Raw genomic sequence first — 20,003 nt, 5'->3', positions numbered from 1 at the left:
CGTCTGCCAGAAAGTGAATGCCGTCCGCGGGAACGTGCAGCTGCTTAAAGCTGTAGCGCCCAGATTACTTACAGCTACTTCCGTGCAACTGATACAAGGTGCGCTAAGCTGAACACAGCTTCATCCGTCTGTTTGTTGAAAAATAGTAACGCGACCGCACCGCATTTTCTTGTTAGTAACGGTAACGGCGTTGTAACGATAGGAATAGTAATTAGTTAGATTACTCGTTACTGAAAAAAAGTAACGCTGTTACTCCCATCACGTTACTACTAGAGATGGCATGATACCACTTTTTTAAGGTCCAATACCCATATCATAAATTTGTATATCTGCCGATACGGATATGAATCCGATATAGTCTATTTTTATAATCAATAAAAAAAAAAAATTAGTATCTTGCTGGATTTTGTAGAAGTTCATCCTAAAATTTTAAAAGACAAAACACTAAAGCTATTCTATTACACTTGTATTGTATTCTATACACTGCACCCAAAATATATCGCAGTTCAGCAATATTAATCTTGTTATTTAAACTTTTAGCAGAACGTTAAATCTCAGTGTTTAAAGTAATATTCAAAAAATAATTTAAAATGCAATTTTATACAGATTTCAAAAAGTCTTTGGTTCTGAAAAAAGAAGTGCAATATCAGCACAAAATAATGTTTATATTCGACAAATTAAAAGAAAAACAGGTTGTAGAAAGTTTAACATAAATAGACATCCAGAGTGGAAAGCAGTGGAAATAAATGCAAACACGGCTTCTCACGACACTCATGTTTTAGCAAGATGAATGTCAGTGTGAGCTGTTTCTATCACATTTAACCTGAGGCAGAATTTTGTGTAATTTCTATACAAAACTTAACACAAGTATGAAAAAAGTGTTTGTTTTGTTTGTGAAAAAGTGAAAATTGAGTGTCGTTACATTACCATTCAGTTTGAGGGTTACAACAGAAAATGATACATTTATTGTTCTCACGTGTATCGGACGGGATTATTTTAACAAACGAAGGACATTTTGCCTGATAATTATTTTTACCTTCCTGTAACTTTATTGTATAAAGAGCTAAAACCTCCAAAGTTTCAGGAGTAGTTTGTCGTTATAAGAAGTGTTTGTCAACTAAAAATCAAGAATGTGGGATACTGTTTGTCTGTGATTTGGAAAGCCCAGCGTGCGCTCCCGACGCAGGGGAAACAAATTCTGTCGGGGATGCCTACCTTGGCACAACACCAGGCCTGGCAGCACATAGCGAGGCTCCAGATGCTTTCGGTGTGAACTCCAGACCGCCGACAGGTCTCGCACACAACAGCCACTCTGCTCCGACGTGCTAAGGTCACTACCTGGGTTTTGTGAAGTGCTTTTGTGATATTTAATGGATCGGATTACTTTTTTTTTCTCCCCGATATCAGATCCAGTAATTTGGGTCAGGATACCGATACTGTATATCGGATCGGTCCATCTCTAGTTACTATCACCTAATTCTTTGATACTGCCACTACTTTTAAATACAGGTATATAGCCACAGTCTGTGGCACTGTCAGATGGACTGATACACTACATCACAGAGGTTCTCAGTTGGATTTAGGTCTGGGGACACTGATCTATGAGCACAGGTCCCAGTAAAGGCTGTTAGGCCCTCAAGCCACCCGCAGGCAATCTGTTTCTGACACTCTGACCACAAACAGAACAGAACAGAACATTACAGAATTTCCCGGAGGAACCCACTTGAGGGATTAATAAAGTTTTATCTAATCCATCTAATCTAACATGCACGAGTATCCTGTTGGAGGTGATACTGTAGAGCTCTGGCAGTGCTCCTCCTGTTCTTCCCCGCATAAAGGAGCAGATACCGGTCCTGCAGCTGGGCTGATGATCTTCTACAGCCCTGTGCAGCTCTTCTTAAGTAACACCCTGTCCCCTGGTATCCTCCCCACACTCTTACAACTTGGAGAAACTGCAGACCTGGTTGGAGAAGCTGAACGTTCAACACAGGACTGTAGAAGTTTAGCAAAAAAAAACAAAACTAGAGCAAAATCAGTGAGGAAGGATCAAAAGAGAGCAATGGTTTGTGTTCAGAACCAGCAAAAGCATTCCCTTCATGGGCGTGTGCACCTGGTGTCACTTTCATTCACACCAAAGGAGGTGAAATGAAATGGATTGAGAAAGGTTTCTGATTTCTAACTGGGGAGATTGGTGTCCTTAACACTTAACTGACTTTATTTTGTACTGTGATGACCGAGAGTTGCCTTTATTTTCTGAGCAGTTGACCCAAGTATAATGCCACACTTGAGGAACACAGTAAAATTACGTAGAACTGAAGAAATCTGGACATAAAGACGACCCACCTAGTAACTAAATGGATTCTGAACTACTTGGTATGATGCTTCAGTACTTACGTGAAGTTAAGAGTAACGTTTAATGTTTTGGTCAACGTTAAACGCGAGTGACTCAAAAAATTTGAGATTACTTTACAGGTGAACGAAAACTTCCACCTAATGATGCACTACTATGGCAAGTCCTGCATCGAGAGGCGATAAAGAAGCGGTGATAAACGAGCCGTTAACTATCAAGAAGTTTGTGAATTGTTGTCGTCTGTGGAGAGATGCAGTTTCTCATCTTACAACTCATCTTGTGTAGAATAAACTACACAAATCCAGGGAACGTATTGATAAGACAGTGATAACTGTTAAAGAGATTGATACAGTCCCAATCAAAAGTTTAAGACCATTTGAAAAAAATCATATTTTGCATGGTTGGAGCTTAACAAGGTTCCAAGTAGAGCTTCAATATGCAACAAGAAGAAATGAGAGAGTGACAAAACATTTTTATGAACATGCAATTTATTGGAAACAGGCTGTTTTACAGCTGATCAAAAGTTTAGGACCACACGCCTTTAAAAGGCCAAATCTGTGCAAAAATGTGGATTCAGTGTCATTTTCTGTCAGGTAGTCACACTGTCATGACGTTCTGATGGCAAAGGCAACTTTCCCTTTCGAACGTAGTCGGGTTGTTGAACTGCATAAGCAGGGTCTCTCGCAGCCGGCTATCACTGCTAAGGTGGGACGCACTAAGACGGTTATTTGGAATTTTTTAAATGACCCTGAGGGTTATGGAACAAAAAAGTCAAGTGGAAGACTCAAAAAAATTCACCAGCACTGAGCCAGAGAATCCAATTGGCTGTCCGTCGAGACACTGGACAATCCTCGACCCAAATTAAGGCCGTTACTGGTGCCGACTGCAGCCCCGTAACCATCAAATGGCATCTGAGACTGAAGGGCTTTAAGAACTAAAAACGTCTTCAAAGGTCTCGCCTCCTTGAACGCGACAGAACTGACCGTTTGGACTTTGCAAGAGAGCACCAAAGATGGGACACTGAAAGGTGGAAGAAAGTTTTCTCTGATGAGAAAAAATGTAATGAGAAAGGGGTGTTTTTTCCTTCAGTGGAACAATGGAGGTGCAGGGGCGTCAAACAGCTGCTGGCTGTGGCCAGGTGTTGCAGAGAGCATCCCTCATGACTGAGGGCCCTCGTCTGTGTGGTAACAACTGGGGTTTTCAACAGGACAATGCTACAGTACACAATGCCCACAGGACAAGGAACTTCTTCCAGGAGAATAACGTCACTCTTTTGGACCATCCTGCATCTTCCCCTGACCTAAATCCAATTGACGACCTTTGAGGATGGACGGCAAGGGAAGTTTACAAAAATGGACAACAGTTCCAGACAGCAGATGTCCTTCGTGCAGCCGTCTTCACCACTTGGAGAAATGTTCCCACTTACCTCATAGAAACACTTGCATCAAGCTTGCCGCAACAAAATTTTTGAAGTGATCAACAATAACGATGAAACAATAACGATGTTTGGAACTTTGAGTTTTGATTTGGGGTCTTTACAGGGCTTTTTTTGAGGTGTGGTCTTACAACAGCTGTAAAGCAGCCTGTTTCAGTTTAAGCGTTGTTTTCAATAAATTGCATACTCAAAAAAATGTTTCGTCTCACTCCCACTTCTTCTTGTTGCATGTTGATGCTCGACTTGGAACCATGGTAAGATCCAACCAGGCAAAATATGATCTTTTGCCATTTTTCAAGTGGCCTTAAATTTTTGATCAGGACTGTACAAAGTAGGGTGAATGACCTTAATCATTTCTATTTCCACTTTGTCAGTGGGTGCTCTGATTAACAGTCAGAAAAGACTATTTTATGTTTTAAGATGACATATATGACATGATTAAGTGTGAAAACATGAGTGTTCATCCTACCACTGTTCTTTTCCTGTCCCGCTGACATTCCTCAGGTCTTGTGGTTGTCGACATCTAAAACATTTCAGTTCACCCTCACAATCCAACATGCAGATGTTTTATGTGAAAACTATCAAAAAATTCAGTCTTTTTTTTGGTTTATATTTTTCAAATCTTATGGTACTTTTATATCCACCCATCTTCATCTGCTTATCCAATACAGGATGGGCAGTCTTTGTAGTGAGACAGGCAGCTCAGGTAACAGGTGGAAACTGGCCTCCTTGGCCGTTTATTGGCTGTAGTTAGGAGCATATTTAACCACTAGAGGGCACCTCCTGACCAGGTGAGTGTATGATGCGAACAGCGAATGAGATCCATGCTGATGCAAATGACACACAGAGTCAGAGGCCTGAAAGACTGCTGATATTTAATGTAGCACAGCATAGTCTAAGATCATGTTGATGCTGTAGGACAGCTGTCAGTATAAACTGCCCTCACACACACACAGGATGAGACTGCAGTGAACAGTTACCGTCTCCTTGCAGACCCACATCACATCCCCACCTCACACACCACAAACCGGGGCCCCGTTCTCCGCGTGTGGACGCCTCAAGTCGTTCAAGGTTTGCTGATAATATGATACGAGACCTGGACTGTTTTGGTTCTTGGAAGCCAGAGTTGTGGAATCCCACTTTCATTTTCTGATCCAAATGTCTTAATAAAATCCATAACTGTGTCTTTAATCTTAACTGTATCTATGCATGACAAAAAACAAAAACAAAAACGCACAACCCATTAAAAGATAGACATCAGAATGACAATGTATCTTTTTAAACATTAAAAATCCTAAATTAACCTGCAGAACTATTTTAAAGCTACTGTGCCGATTGGAGTTCCGGCTCCAGCTCCACGCACTGAGAACTTCATCCAAGGTGATCAGTCCTCAGGCTGCTTTCAGACCAAATAAACTGTGTGACAATTCACTCTGTTTTAGCCTGATAGCAGCATGCTAGCTGGTTTTAGTCACCCAACACGTGTGAAGAACAGGGCCCGGGTCAGCAAAGCTTCAAAACACCGTCATCTGTAGTGGGTCATTAGCCCGTGTGTACATACAGTGGGTATGATGGTGATGATGGATCAGATCTGGTCCTCACATTACTCCTCATTAGCTGCTTTGTGTGCACTTGTAGCCTTCAATCCAACCCGTGCGCGCCTCTGTGTGTCGATCAACACTACTGCAAAGTAAGAGCCCGGCCTTATGATCGGGGGCAGGTGTGCAAGGGCCAACATCTCAAATGACTTTAGTGGGTTTTTGTTCTTAATGATAACTACACATTACACACGGTAACAGGAAACTAGCCAATCAGACTATAAAGGGAAGAGGAGCATGTTTTTCTGCATGGCCCTCTCAGACTCTGTGTCACAAGATTCAGACAATGACAGCTAAGTGAATTTAGCATAACTGAATCTCCGCTTTATTCACGCTCCTATTCAGCCACATCACTTTAAATTCAGTTCAAACGACAATTTGCCACAAACCAGGATGATTACAGGTTATCTGCTCCACGAGGAAGCGGAAGGCTTATTTGATTTCCAGACCTTTCCTTTTATTTTTTTAGTGTCCGAAAGCTGATTTAGAAGGAAACTGAAATAAAAAAGAGAAAAAGCTTTTGTAAACACCCCAGACATGTTACTACACTGTATCAAGGTAGTAATCAGACAACAATGAGATCACTTGTTCTTAAAGGGGAACTATCATGCTCACTTTTAGCGCTGCATTTTTATTCTTGGACTCTGCTAGAGAGGCGACGCATGACTCGCAGCTCAAAATAATCCTCATCTTAAACTAGACTCTCAAGAAACAGAAGATCTGAGCAGCAGGTGGGTGGGGCTGCCGTGCCTTAGGGACGCCCCTCTCTGTGACATCATACAGAGCCAAGAGAAGAAAAAACTGCCTGAAAGTGATCATTTAAAGCAGTCTGACACCTGCCTGTATATACACATGAATCATTAGTTGAAACTCTTTGCTATGTTTATTATTCCATAATTTTAACACTACATAAATATGACAGAAAAAAGGAAAAGCATAACAAGTCTACTCTAATGCAACCTGTTGAGTTAGAAAAAGAAGAGGCGGCTACAAAGCTCTGCTAATTAACGGTTTACATGACGCAGTCTTCTCTGTGAACTGAGTGACTCATACACATCAATATGGAGAAATTCTTTGAAATATAAATTCACTGCATTAGGTCATTCATTCCTAGTTATTATTGTAGGGTTTTTCCTTCGTGATTGTCATTTAGAAGTTTGTCTCTTTGAAAGGTTATTTCGGAACAACAGCTGTACAGCACCAGCTGTGTTCATCTAAAGCCTCATGAGTATGAACCGATGCAAAGCGATGGTGACCTGGCACTGCATACGCTAATCCTCGGCACATACACCTGCCACCACAAGTTAAAGTCGTGTTCTTACAGAGTACACCACTGGAAGCTTGTAAAACGTGATGCGTCAGCAGATGTTTATGAGTAGTGTTAATTAGCACCAGAAGCTGTCAGCGCACATAAAACCCTCAGATGTTTGAGTAGGCGGGCACAGTGTTTGCAGGGACTCCTGACTGGGCAGGACAAAGTGAGGAACAGGAAAACCAGATACTCATTTGTCAGTTTAGTTCTCATTTGGGCCGATGGTTCCCAGCAATGTCACATCAGACACACAGGAAAAAAAAAAGGGGGGGGCAGCAAGAACCAGACCATCTATGCCAAATGGTGTTCCTCCACTGTCGGCTTACAACTGTACACACGAGCAGTTTACACACACATGCACACGCACGCACAGACACACAAACACACTCACACACAGATTATGTGCGGTGAGGAGTAATGTGCTTCCTTACAATCCCGGCTACAGCATTAACAAACTTAGAGAATGCGAGATTGATTACTTTTTCAGCTTAACTGTATCGCACCCATCTGCACAGGCATACGTGGACACACACGCAGACACGAGCACACACTCTCACTGCCCCGCCCCTCCCTCCCCCTCCCTAATGTTCACAAAGCGCGTCTAAAATCAAATTATAGATCTCCCCTAAACAAACCCCACACATTCCATTGGAATTCACGTGGATTTCATAATTCTTCCACACTTTTTTTTTCTTCTTTAAAACCGCCCCGACCATCCTGCACACAACCGCCGACCTTGTGTACTTGTAATCCCTCCAAAACCTAAACCCTCCCCCATCTCCCCTTCCCTTCCCCTGCCCCGCCACCCCTCTTCTCCCACCCCCTCCACCCTTCTCCCGTCACTGGCTTCCCCCCTCCTGTTTGGGTTGAGCTGAGGTTGTACAGTAAAATCTGGGGGTGCAGTCTTTATGCTGAGCTGAAGAAGAGGGGTGAAGGGTAGGAGGGAGGAGCAGGAAGGCAGTGATCCTCTGCCGTTCAGTCGTCTTCCAGCCCCTGGTTGAGGAGAAAGTTGGCCGCCAGGTTCTCGTTCTTCTCGCAGGCGAAATAGGCCTGAATCACCAGAGCCTCAGGGAAACCCAACGCTTTTAACTGCTCCGTTGGAAGTCATGGCAGAGCAGAGGAAGGAGAAGAGGAAGACAGGCGTTTAAAACCAACCACCTTTTTTTAATTAGAAAAAAAAAAAGAAAAAAGCTACTGCCGATGTTTAACCTTTACTCTTCGCTCACCCTTTCAATGGCTTCCTTCTCCTGAGGTGTAACCTGGATGTAGTTGACGGGCGCGCCTTCCTCCCCTGCTGCCCCCATCTCTCCAACCTCTGGTGCATCTCCCCCCTCTCCCACTGGTTCATTCAACATCTGGATAAACAGCTCCTGATGCTGACTGATTTGCTAGTTGGGAGAGGGGAAAAAAAAGAAGAATTTTAAAAAGCTTCTCACAGAGACGAGCAGCAGGAGAATTCGTCATCCGTGCAGACAGGCTGTGATACCTGTAGAAGCTGAGGATTCTCCCGGCCTAGCTGCTGGAGGAGAGCGGGAAGCAGAGCAGGGTTCTGCTGGATGGCCTGTCTCATGTGCAGGAACTGGGGCTGAGTGCGCAGGAATGCAAGTGGGTTCTCTCCTAGAGCACAAAAACAATGAGCAACAGTCAGAGAGCTTTGTCCTCTTTCTAAGTTTCAACATTTCCACCAGGAAACTTGTAAGAGCCTGCAGCTGTGACCCATGTGTGTGTTTGGGATTAGTTACATCAACAATGTTGCACACTACCAGCTCAAACAGCTAATCACTTATTCTTTGATGGCAAAGACTGAACAGCTGGGCTGCATGCATTCAGGTCCATAAGTATTTGGACAATGATGTCATTTTAACACCGATCTAATTTTGCCTCTGCACACCACCAGTGGCTTTTAATTCAAATCTTGCATCTGCTCACGCTGTCATGTAGTCACAGGGCACAGGCTTCACTGGGCCATCAAACTCATTTGTCTAATTATTTTTGAGGGTCTGAAGATAGAGAACTGTGTACAAGTCACCCAGCCCCCCAAAAATGAACTGATGAATCTTTTTGTTAGATGATGTAAAAAATGTAAGAATGTAGTTACTGATTTTTAAAGGTCATCTTTTCTAGTCTTACAATTATTACCAAAAACCTTCTTTCACTCATAATGTTTGTAACTAATGACTTCTCCCATAATCCCAAACAAGATGTTACAGACTTGGAACAGGCGTGTGCACTGCATAGTAAAGAGTGTATTTGTATACATGCATGCAGATCCATGATGAGTCTCCCAACAGGTCCTGATAAACTAACTGGAAGTCAGAAAGAGGCTACAGGCGAGCAGCAAGTCTGTAGCGATGTGATGGACGTGCAGGTTTGATGCCATCTAACAGGTTTAACAACACTACATACAAGCCTGTGGTGGAGAACCCCTTAGCCACTACTGAGTCACGATGAGTCATCTTGCAGTGACAGTTATTAAGTGCAGCTCTGTCTACACCCCTGCAGCAGTCACATATTCCAGTGCTCTGGAAAAAAATCTCATTTTTGATGCGAGACATGTTTTTTCTACCTTTTAAAATCAATCAAAGCTTACGCAGTGCCAGTTACTGTGCTGTTTATCACACAGCTGACAGAGATGCACAAACACACTTGACACTATGTTTTGTTTTGGATCACAGCGAGTCGGCTGCCCTACCTTCTGGTACAGACGGAGCTTCTGTGGTTCCAGATGTGGGAGCCTGCGCTGGGGGATTACTCTCCTGGACTGGGCTGCTAGGGATACCCTGCAAACAACAATACAACTGTCAAACATTTAAGCAGGCTAAGAGCATTAAAGTCTACGGTCATTCTGCAGACTGCAATAGCCACGCTGTGTTAAATGTGTCAAGAGAAGAGCAACACAGGCATATTTCACAGCTAACAGCCACAACCAAAGGTAGAAGAGTATATTCAAAGACATGTTTGACAGTTATAATCATAATTAATCTAGTTTTTTCCTGCTACTTAGAAAGTATATCGACATCCTATGTTTTCACTCATTAATCAAATGCTACATTTTCTTAAAAGACTAAAAACCTAATCAAAATATTGAGGTTTTTAATGTGACATCATGCTTGAGATTTATCCGCCATATTGGACATAACGCAAACCAGTTGCTAGGGAAATGTGTATTCCTCAAGTGGTTGGCAGTGGTTGCTGGAGGTTGCTGGATGAAGTCTGTTGCAAAGAAGGTGCTGCAATAAAAACCTCCTGGTGATTGCAAGTTTCCTGTAGTTGTTTTTGATGCGTTTGTCTCCAAAGACTCTACAAGCTGAGCACAACGTGAAAAACTGACGTAAACCAGAAATGGAGATCAATCACGTGTACAGTCAATGTTGTTCCTACGGGCTCCAGCAACATGTTCCCAAAGGAGCAGCTTTCACTTTGAAGGCAAACTGTCTCCGCTTCAGGTTTATGTTGCACAGATTCAAAACAGCTCCAAGAGCAGCTGAACAGCATTTGTGTACACGTCTGTCACTTTCATTCAAACTAGGACAGCAGCTATGTGGTACTGAGCAGTCGAGGAATACACATCTTTCCCTAGTGACAGCTGGTTGCCAAGAGGTGACTGACCAGTCTGTAGGCCTAACGGGCTTCAGCAACATTTTCCCTCAGTACCAGTGGTTGCCAGATGGTCTCTAGGCCTGTGTGACTGGTCCCACTGTCACCATGAGTCCAAACTGGTTATTGGTCACGTGTCTGCAAAACCTCAATACTTTACCCGAGTTAAATCCATGTGAAAGATGGGTATTTCTGTCTGTTGGTCTTTTAAATTAGAGCTTACTGTAACTAATATTTGCAGAAATGCTCTTTTATCTCAACCTTTAAAAGACCAACATGTCTGTCTGTGTGCTGCCAACAACCTTAGAGTGAGTCTTTTACACATCGAGAAACAGATTAAAGCCATTTTAGCCGCACTTATGGCTACTGTGGCTAAATCACTCATATCTGTATGCAAACATCTCAATAGTGTCTCAGCGTCACCAGCAGCAACGCAGCTACTGTGTTTTCATGCAGTATGCATTATGGAGAGCGACTCCCACCACCTTGACTAGCTCATGTTATAACCCCCTCCCCTTGATGTGTGTGACGTACAGTAAGAAGGTACTCCACAGCTCTGTGGGGGTTGTTGAAACTGGCCCGTAGCGCAGCCACAACTCTCTCCCTTTCATAGCCCATAGACATGATCTCCGTCAGCATCGCCTCATACTCCGCTCCAGTCACTGAAAGGGCAGATGTAAAAGTTTGAAACAAAAATTGTATGCTTGTTTGTAAATCAACATGATTAAAAAGAATGTATCCTCTGAAATTTCATCAAACATGACAATTTATCGTAATGACAAATTAAATCCACAATTTTCCGACTCTGAGCTTTTACCATGAAAACACTGAAATAGAATCTCAGCAAACTTTTTATTACAATATGGATTTAAATGGAATGACTTTACACGTACACTCCCCTCTCTTATAATGGGAATCCCCCATTACTCGTAGGCACAACAAGAGGCGGTTTGCATTTGTCAGAGACTAAATATAGAAATGGCATGTAGCACACTGCAGCCAGTGAAGTCCCACTTTTACAACAGTAACAGCTTCTGGTTGTTCATGTAAGCTTTACACAACACAGTCTATTGTCTGTCTCTGTACAGTTCACTTTTAACAGCTACTTTTTAAATAAATCTATTTCATTAAGACAGGCGCCAGCTGCTTTTATCCATCCTGTGATGTAAGTCTGATAGCTTGCTTTACCTACCCAGCGTCGAGGATGCATCCAGGCCCTGACTTCCACCACTGGAGCTACAAAAAAGAAAGTTGGAGCGAGGGGAAAAAAAAATATACATTAGACAAGTTTCCTGTGATTTAATGTGAATGGAGGCTGTGCTGAGAGAGGCACCAGGCAATGGTGATGGAGGTGAGCTTGGTGATCAACATGTGTTCCATCCAATTAACAAAACAAACAAACAAAAAATCATACAGGCAATGGATTAAAACACATTTACAAAAAAAACAAAAACAAACAAGCAACACCAAAACCTTCTCAGTTGCTTCTAAAGGCCTGTGGACTTGATGTCCCACATATTTTCCACAGAAAGTCTAAAATATAATATTCACTCCTGTATGCTTGGGCTCAGTGCCTTTCTTAACCTTCCTTGCAGCGTTACCAATTAGCCAAGAGAGTCCGCCGATGACGTAACGTCAACAAACGGACATTTCTCAGACAACCACAAATTTCACAAAACTCAAAAAACACAAACTCTGGTGTAACTTCAGAAAATTTTACCACCAACAACACTGGAGATAAAGCAAGTTCAGATTAGTCAGGAGGCTGCTGCATTAAACTGACTGACTAAGCAGGTAAGCTAACGTTAGCTAACTTAATGAACATAACTAAAAGCTAGTTTTAATGCCCATACAACCAACTGTATGGCTCAGTCAGGGAAAAACTAGGGTCAAGCTTAGGATTTCTTTTGGGCAACATTAGCTGAAACTTGTTTGCCTGATTTCAGGCTTAGACACTAGACTTGAACTACAGTGTCTATGCCAGCTAGCTAATACAAAGCACAGGCGATCTTTCTAGCAAACTTTCTAGTAAACTTTTTTAATTTAATTATCAGATAACAGTATAAATTTGATGCTACCAGATTCCAATACCAGTTGTAGCTAGATGGCTAACTGTGGCTTTGCTGCTTGGCATCACTGTTGCTGGCAACTCACTCCCAAGTGGAAGTCCTAGCTGAAAAGCTTTTCAAATGGCTAAATGAGTTATTATGCTAAATTATTTAATATACCACATAATGGTACATAGTAGGAAACAGTAATAATCAATGGTACACACGTAGTTGGGCAGCTGTAACTCTGTTGAATAGTGTATTCAAAGCGATCGTCAGTATGCAGATTTAACTATACATTAGTCCAGTACATACAAGCAGGTCAATTCGTGCTCAGACACACTGGAAATGTTTAAAATGATTTTATTACAGACTTAATCATGCACATCTCTTTTTCCAAGGTATGCCTGCCAAATACAAAGCAAAACATTTTGGTTTGTAATTTAGCTAACTTATTGACAAACTCTATAACCCATGAAGCCTAAGAGCAGATCCCACAGATTTAGATTCTAAGCAGCCGAATGACATCAAGAAACAACACAACAGCAACAAGGTCAGCGAGACTGTCAGGAGGATGACACGAGACAGAAAAAGGGATGGCTGGCTAGTTATCTGCAGCTGATCTTTGACCAAAAAAAGACAGGATTGATTTCCACTATAAATATCAGTCTAAGAGAATTTCCATCTTGGATGGTGATTCTCTTAAATTGATAAATAGAATTTTTTTTTTTTTTTTTTTAAAGTCACCAGATGAGGCAGCCCAACCAAGAGTCTGTGTGCATGGGAAGCACTGCAGTTATGAGTTATGTGCTCAGGTTAAAACCATCCCTGTTCTTATCTTAAAAGTTATCGGTTGTGATATTGACTTGAACAAGTCCTATAATACGTTTTATTACTAAAATGTAATACCTACAGTTGTTTTCATTATTCATTAATCGAGCCGACTGGTTTTTAACAACCAAAGATGGTCGACTTGTACATCTACAACCAGGCAGACATCCACTTAATGTGATAAACAGAAGCAGGAATCAATGGCTTATCAGCTTGGAGAATTAAAAAAGGAAAAAAATGACTAATTTATGATTGTAATTTCCCACCAATCTCTTAATTGATGCACAGTTCTTACAGCTCTAAACATTTCTCACTTACACATATTCTGGAAAATATGATGTAGTGACATCATCCAGTTTTCTCCTTTATCACAGAGTAAACTTTAATGATCAGCACGGCCAATTATCACAGGCAATATTTGCCATTTTTCCAGCTACTGGAAACATTACACTTTTTGACACATTTTCCTATAAAACAGTTAAGAATGTGCAGGGCTGGCTCTGATGCAGGCCTGAAAAGAGCAGGAGGCAGGACACAGGATGTACAATTGCTAGCTGTGACTTTGCCTACAATCTTCTCGCACTGGCACAAATTAGGTGCATTCAGAAACCAGACAGACTCTATAATATGACACTGGCTGGTTAAAGGCTGTTTAATGTCCGAGCTGTCCAGATCATACAATTATCTCCATTTAGTAGTGTCTACAAGAGTTCAGCTGGCAGTGCAGAAAAACAGCATTAGTAATAGAGAGAGTGTACCTAGCTGGTTGTTGTGGTTCTGTGGCTACGGCACTTGACTCCTCTTTGGCCTCCCCGCTAGGAATGGGGACAGCTGCAGGGGCTGGGGCTGGGGCTGGAGTTGGGTTTGTAGTCGGGGCAGCTGTTGATGTGGAGCCAGAGTCCTGTACTGGGGGTTTGGGTGCTTCTGAGACTGATGGTGAGGCTGCAGCTGCAGGCTTAGCCTTTTGTTTATTTAAAAAAAGAAAAAAGAAAAAAAAAGTGCTATTAGACTATCAACATATTGTTAAATCTGTTTAACATGAAAAGAAGCCAAATACACTAATGTCAGCCACAAGTATTAATTAGGATCTCACCTTGGACACCATCACTACAACAAAGTTCTTCTCATCAATTTTGTAGTCCTTAATTGGTGTGTCATCTTGCAAAATTTTCCCAGCATATATCAGCTTCTGCCCGGATACAGGAAAGTTGTCTTTTCCCCTTTCTGCTTCTATCTTCTCTTTCAAGGCCTTCACCTAATAGTAATAATAACAAATCAAAAAACAAAAAACACCCAAGAACTCATTATTATCCATGACATGTCTTCCAGTGCTTGTAATACCAGAGGTTTAATATTAGATGACCGGCTTTCCTTTAAGTCATTACAAAGCAGGGAGTCATCCTAGCTGACTTCAGCTTTAAAGTTAGGTCTACTAATGCTATAAAATGCAGTGGTCTCTTTCACACCTAGTCCTAGTCTATTACGTGTTTACTAAAAAACCAAATTTTGGAATGTCACTAGAATTATATCCACTGTGAGTATGCTCGTACTATTTCATTATAATATATCACTTAACAATGGGCCCTGCAAGCTACACCTTCGGATGTGAGGACATGCTAATAGACAGAGTCAGTTTCTGAGTGAAGCTAATCGCAATTGGCAGTGTCATAGGCGTTAGCATTAGCAATCACGAGCGTAGTCCACAGCTTGCGTTCATCAAAAGATATTAGATTTAAATCCTAACCCATATCACTCTTTAACAAAGAGCAGTAGACACAACCGCGAAACGATATTTAAATGATGAAAAAAGTCGTTTAAAACTGTGTCGCTATGACTTTGATAATGGGCTACTCTGCTAGCTAGCTTGCTAACGCTAACTCATCACAGAAGTGAGGCGTCGCGTTGTTTTGCGGTTTCTTGTGGGTTGCCACTTTGTAACGTGTGCGACTATTGCGAATCCTCCAGTCGAATCTAGTTGTTAGTCGTTCTTTAATGTGTAATATAAACGAACTGGAAGCTGTCGGGTCTTCACGCAAAGCCAAAACACAGGTCCCGCAGCTAGCACTGTTAGCTTAAAGCACGTTAGCTATAGCCACTCACCGTTTGTTCGGGGTCTATCTCAATCTGAATAGTCTGCTGCTGCAGCGTTTTAAGTGTGATCTGCATGGTAGCGGCGACTGACGCTGGGTCAGAGGTGCTTCAAACAAAGAAACAGTGGTTCGCTAAACAGTTAATTTGTTTTTAAAGTTGGCGTTTCGGGTAAGATAACAACTAGCCGAGAAATGTGTGTATCCATGAGCACTCAGCAAATCGCCATCTTTGGTGACAAGTTGGTGGTGCGGCGAGGAAAGCTCCGCTAGAGGGTACGAGATCTCGCGTTCACGTGCTCTGCTCCGCGACTATGGCAAGCTATGGGGTTTCTATCTAATAGCTACACAGTCATTTTGAATGGTAATATTGACAGCATATCCACATGGGATAAATATTATGAAAATATGGCCAATTAGAGTTACAACAGGCTAAAGTCAGAAAAGTTAATGCTATTGTAAAATTGAGTTTATATTATCTGAAATGTGATGCACATATCAAATTCTGCCAAAACAATAACATTAACGAACTGGTAGTTAGATAACTGGCTTTATAGAAGTACATGGTCAGCATTATGTGACTTTTAAATCTTTATATGTCTGTTTTGTAGCAAATAAATTAAAATAATCATAATAATAAAAAATCAATCTTGTGATTAGATCACGGCAGCTGCTACACTAGTGAGCACCCAAAGACCTTTTTAAGCAGCAGCTGTTTTTGTATGACACAGTCTGTAAATGAAGCTGTGTAATGATTTCAATTCTGTACCTACAGAGAAAAAAGCCGTTTTAAACGTTTAGTAACACTTACTGTAATCCGTCTGTATCAAACCATAAACACAAAGCACCTTGTTGAATCTGTGCCGTGAAGACTTAAAGCAGTTCTGAAGGAAAAAGGCGGACCGACCCGGTACTAGCAAGCTGTGCCTAAGGACACGGTGAAAGTGTGTTCAATGGAAAGAAAATGACATAACAACAGTCAGTGGAAACCTTGGCAGTCTGGATTTAAAATATACCAATTATGGAAACTAAAAATTTTCTAAGTGTTCCTTTTTTCTTTTTCTTTCGTTTTGTTTTTTGAACATGAGAGAAGTACTGTCGGTGCTTCTATTACCCCATTATTAATAGATTACTGAAGATATCCTAAGTTTGCCTTTTGCATGGCCATTTTCCTGTGGTGCGTTTAGAAATCGACCACATATCTGAACATGTACACGAACAAGTACACGAAAGATCCACTTTTTAACTCCTTACTGAAACTGAAATATTACGTACAGTAACTACAAAAAAGGAAAAATAAAATTCACATCCTTTAACATCCACCAGAGGGTGCTGCAGCTTCCTCAGGACCTACTTCCCAGGCTTTGCAGCGCTTTCAGATTGGAAATGTCCCCAGCATATGGGGACAGATAGTTTTGCTACAATAAAAGTCCCCTATAAACTCAGCCCTGTATTGATTCTGAGCAAAACATCACAACTGTAAAGTTTAGCTACTCTATCTTGCGCATTGACAAAAACTGCCTATGAGGTATACACACACACACACACACACACACAGTGAAAGCAGTTTGGAGGATGGTTTGTTGGCATCTTATTCAAACACACACTGCAAGCTCGCACTTTATCAGTAATCAGTGTAGTTTAGTGTTACAGTCACCAGAGGGCAGAGTTTGACCACTGCCAAACACATTCTGATTAAAATGAAGAGGGGAATAGAAAACATGGGAAATTTTTGAGTAATAAAAACCAACGTGTGCGTGTGAGAGATGGTGTTTGTATGTGATGCTGCTTTGGTTGTTTAACTGAAGCCTTCATGAGAATGGGAACTGGGCACTGTCATCAACACATGCTAAGCCTGTACTACAGAGGGTGGATGCAAAGGTTGGCGAGTTTACTCAGAGTTACACGACTGTGCCTTTTGAGAAACACGGGGAATGAGAGAATAGCTTGTTCCCATTTTACAAACCTTTAGATGAAGGTAAACTGTGGTAGGTGCTACAGTAATCTAATATAATAGCCTACGTGTGTGATTTGTTACAAACGCACACAACAATGTGCACATACATTGAGCCAACGATCAGTCAAGTCTTGAGCCAGCTTTGTGACATCAATTTTTTATCAAGTTACCCCCTCCTTCCATCGTTCACTGCCAGGTTTGCGAGGGTCTCCCTGTCGGTTCTCTTCTTCCCGCTGCTCCTTATCCTCCTCATTATCATCCTCCTATTCTTCTCAAGATTTTTTTCCCCCTTGCAACCTTTATTATACTTGTATTTGGTGATTTTTGTCCCACCTGATACTACCGCTACCAAAGTGGCTTACCCTGTTTTGTGTGAAATCAGGTGAAAAAGGGTGAGGGCTACGAGGGGAGAGATCACGGAAGAACAGAGGGAAGTGAAGACAAGATTAGAAAGAGAGCGGAGAGAGGAAGGAACAGAGTGATGAAGTGAAAGGAGAAGGGTGTCAAAGGGGGAACGGTTGGAGCGTAAGAGATTGATGAAGAAGAATGAGAGACGGTGAATGCATGTGTGTGTGCGAGAGAGAGGATGGTGCCCTAAATGTGTGTTCATCTGGGTTAATTCTCAAGGACAGAACTATTAAAGATTAACAACCAACCACCATGTTTTATTGAGACCAGCCGCATTTGCAGGCATATGGCTCTAAACACAGACCCACTTAAATGTCTGTGATTGTGTGTCCGCTTTTGTGTGCATGTGTGTGTGTTTTTCTGGAGGCCTTTATTTTGTTCAAACAAAACGACAGTCTTTTCTAGGAAGATATATTATGACTGTAAGCTTGGCTGTTTGCTGGAGTGCTGCAGTCAAACCTCAATTACATCAGCCTCACTTAAGCCACACACCTGACAACAGAGTGCTACAATATTGTGGAGTTAACCAGAAACTGCAAATAATGGCTGTTAAATGATCTCTTGGATGTATGGAAGAAGCATTTACAAAGTAAATAAAACACTAAATCTTGGCGCCATGACTCGCCAAATCTGACACCATGACTGTTTGGTTAAAAGTATCGAGGGGCAGCCACATTTAAAACGATATGTGGAGACCATAGAAAGCCAGTGCAAGTGTGATGCAAATTAGGTGTCCAGACTTTAAAGTGAGTGACTAAAGTGATTAAGCAATGGGAGCCAAAGATACGGTTGATTAACACAATAAGGTGATAAATACATTAGACAACCAGAGCATGGAGCCATCTTCTAGAGTGAAGCCCAACCGATTGGCTGATATTAGCCATTTGCTGACTGAAATAAAAAAAAAACTAAAGAAGGGACGGTAGAAACACCGTTCAACCATGTTATGCGCACTGATTTAGCATAGTTTGTCCACCAGAGGGCACTCTGCAACTTCTCAGATGCTAACGCAGAGTGTAACAATCGGCTGTTCCAAGCAGTGTTGGACAGACTGTAAATGAGTGTGCGCGACTTGCTATGACAATAAAACAAGCTTATTTTTTTAATTCCATTGTCATATTATCTTAGTAAGGACTCATAAGTAACTGCACATGACCAACATATCAGATTTATTGGTCTTAAAAATTCTATATCGGTTGGGCTCTATTCTTGAAACACTGTAACAGTTTTTATTGATGACTCCCCGATCTAGCTGTTAACACAAGTGGGTGGCATGTATTCCTGTCTTATACAGGCTATACCAGCTATATTATTACAACATGCTGCAGTCAGAAGTCTTATATACCAACAGTCTAAAGAGCTTGGAAAGAAAAGCGTCTGGACTTCCTTAAGTTGCTTGAAGACGTTTCACCTCTCATCCGAGAAGCTTCTTCAGTTCTAAGGTCAAATGGTGGAGAGTCCCAGATTTAAGTTCTAGGGGAGTGTCCCCCAAGGGGGTCATGAACCCCCTGTTGATCCTCTACCTAATCACACGAGCCAAGGTGTGAAAACGGGTGTAGGTCGCAATCAACCAAGGTTTTGGGTGAACCCGCTGTGAAACCTAGCCCCACCCTATCATGTGATTTCCTGAGGTCAGATGGCCCAGGATGTGAGTGGGCGTTAAGGCGTCTGGGAAGGGATCTCAAAACTGGATTATAGATGGCAGACAGTTGGTGTCGTAAATCACCGCCTCTGTTCAAAGATGGTAGTTCACAGTGGACATAAATGGCTTCTTTGACTCCTCTTTCAAACCATCTGTCCTCTCTGTCCAAAATGGGAACATTGGCGTCCTTAAGACAGATGATAGGGAGGGGCTAGGTTTCACAGTGGGTTCACCCGAAACCTTGGACTTAAATCTGGGACTCTCCACCATTTGACCTTAGAACTGAAGAAGCTTCTCGGATGAGAGGTGAAACGTCTTCAAGCAACTTAAGGAAGTCCAGACGCTTTTCTTTCCGAGCTCTATAGACTCCCATAACCTGGATGACTGAGAACCTTCGCAGTTATACCAGCAGTCCTAACTTTAATGGGTCTGAAATACTGCAGCAAGACTGCTAACAAAAGCAAACCCCTGCATCCATACACTGGTTATTTGTATGATTTAGAACTGCTTAAGATTTTTTTAATGATAACTTTTAAAGCACACTTGGGGTTGCCCCTGATTATATCTCTAACATGTTAATTCTTTATGAGCCTAAAAGGAGCCTCAGGTCTGTTAGTCATTCTTACATCTGGGGACAGCAATGATTATTAACCACGAGCCATTCATTTTTCAACCTTGTTAAGGAGGGCCAAGTGAGTTCTGTCAGCTTGTGGAGTTTTTTGTATCCCATTAGACACT

At 41.9% G+C, this 20,003-nt stretch overlaps 1 protein-coding gene across 1 annotated transcript; it reads right to left on the bottom strand.

Annotated features, from left to right (window-relative positions):
- Positions 1-4,640: 4,640 nt before the first annotated feature.
- rad23aa (RAD23 homolog A, nucleotide excision repair protein a) lies at positions 4,641-15,547 on the bottom strand. The gene is made up of 9 exons (XM_003446473.5): positions 15,272-15,547; positions 14,265-14,426; positions 13,930-14,132; positions 11,485-11,528; positions 10,827-10,954; positions 9,388-9,475; positions 8,182-8,312; positions 7,922-8,083; positions 4,641-7,784 (listed from the first exon to the last, which is right to left on the bottom strand). Exons 1-9 carry the CDS (start codon positions 15,335-15,337, stop codon positions 7,671-7,673), a joined length of 1,098 nt encoding a protein of 365 aa, XP_003446521.1. The 5' UTR covers positions 15,338-15,547; the 3' UTR covers positions 4,641-7,670.
- Positions 15,548-20,003: the final 4,456 nt, after the last annotated feature.

This window comes from Oreochromis niloticus, linkage group LG4 (genome assembly GCF_001858045.2).
Source record: "Oreochromis niloticus isolate F11D_XX linkage group LG4, O_niloticus_UMD_NMBU, whole genome shotgun sequence".
NCBI lineage: Eukaryota > Metazoa > Chordata > Actinopteri > Cichliformes > Cichlidae > Oreochromis > Oreochromis niloticus.
The sequence above is the reverse complement of the archived record's forward strand: the minus strand, read 5'-3'. Positions and strand labels throughout refer to the sequence as shown.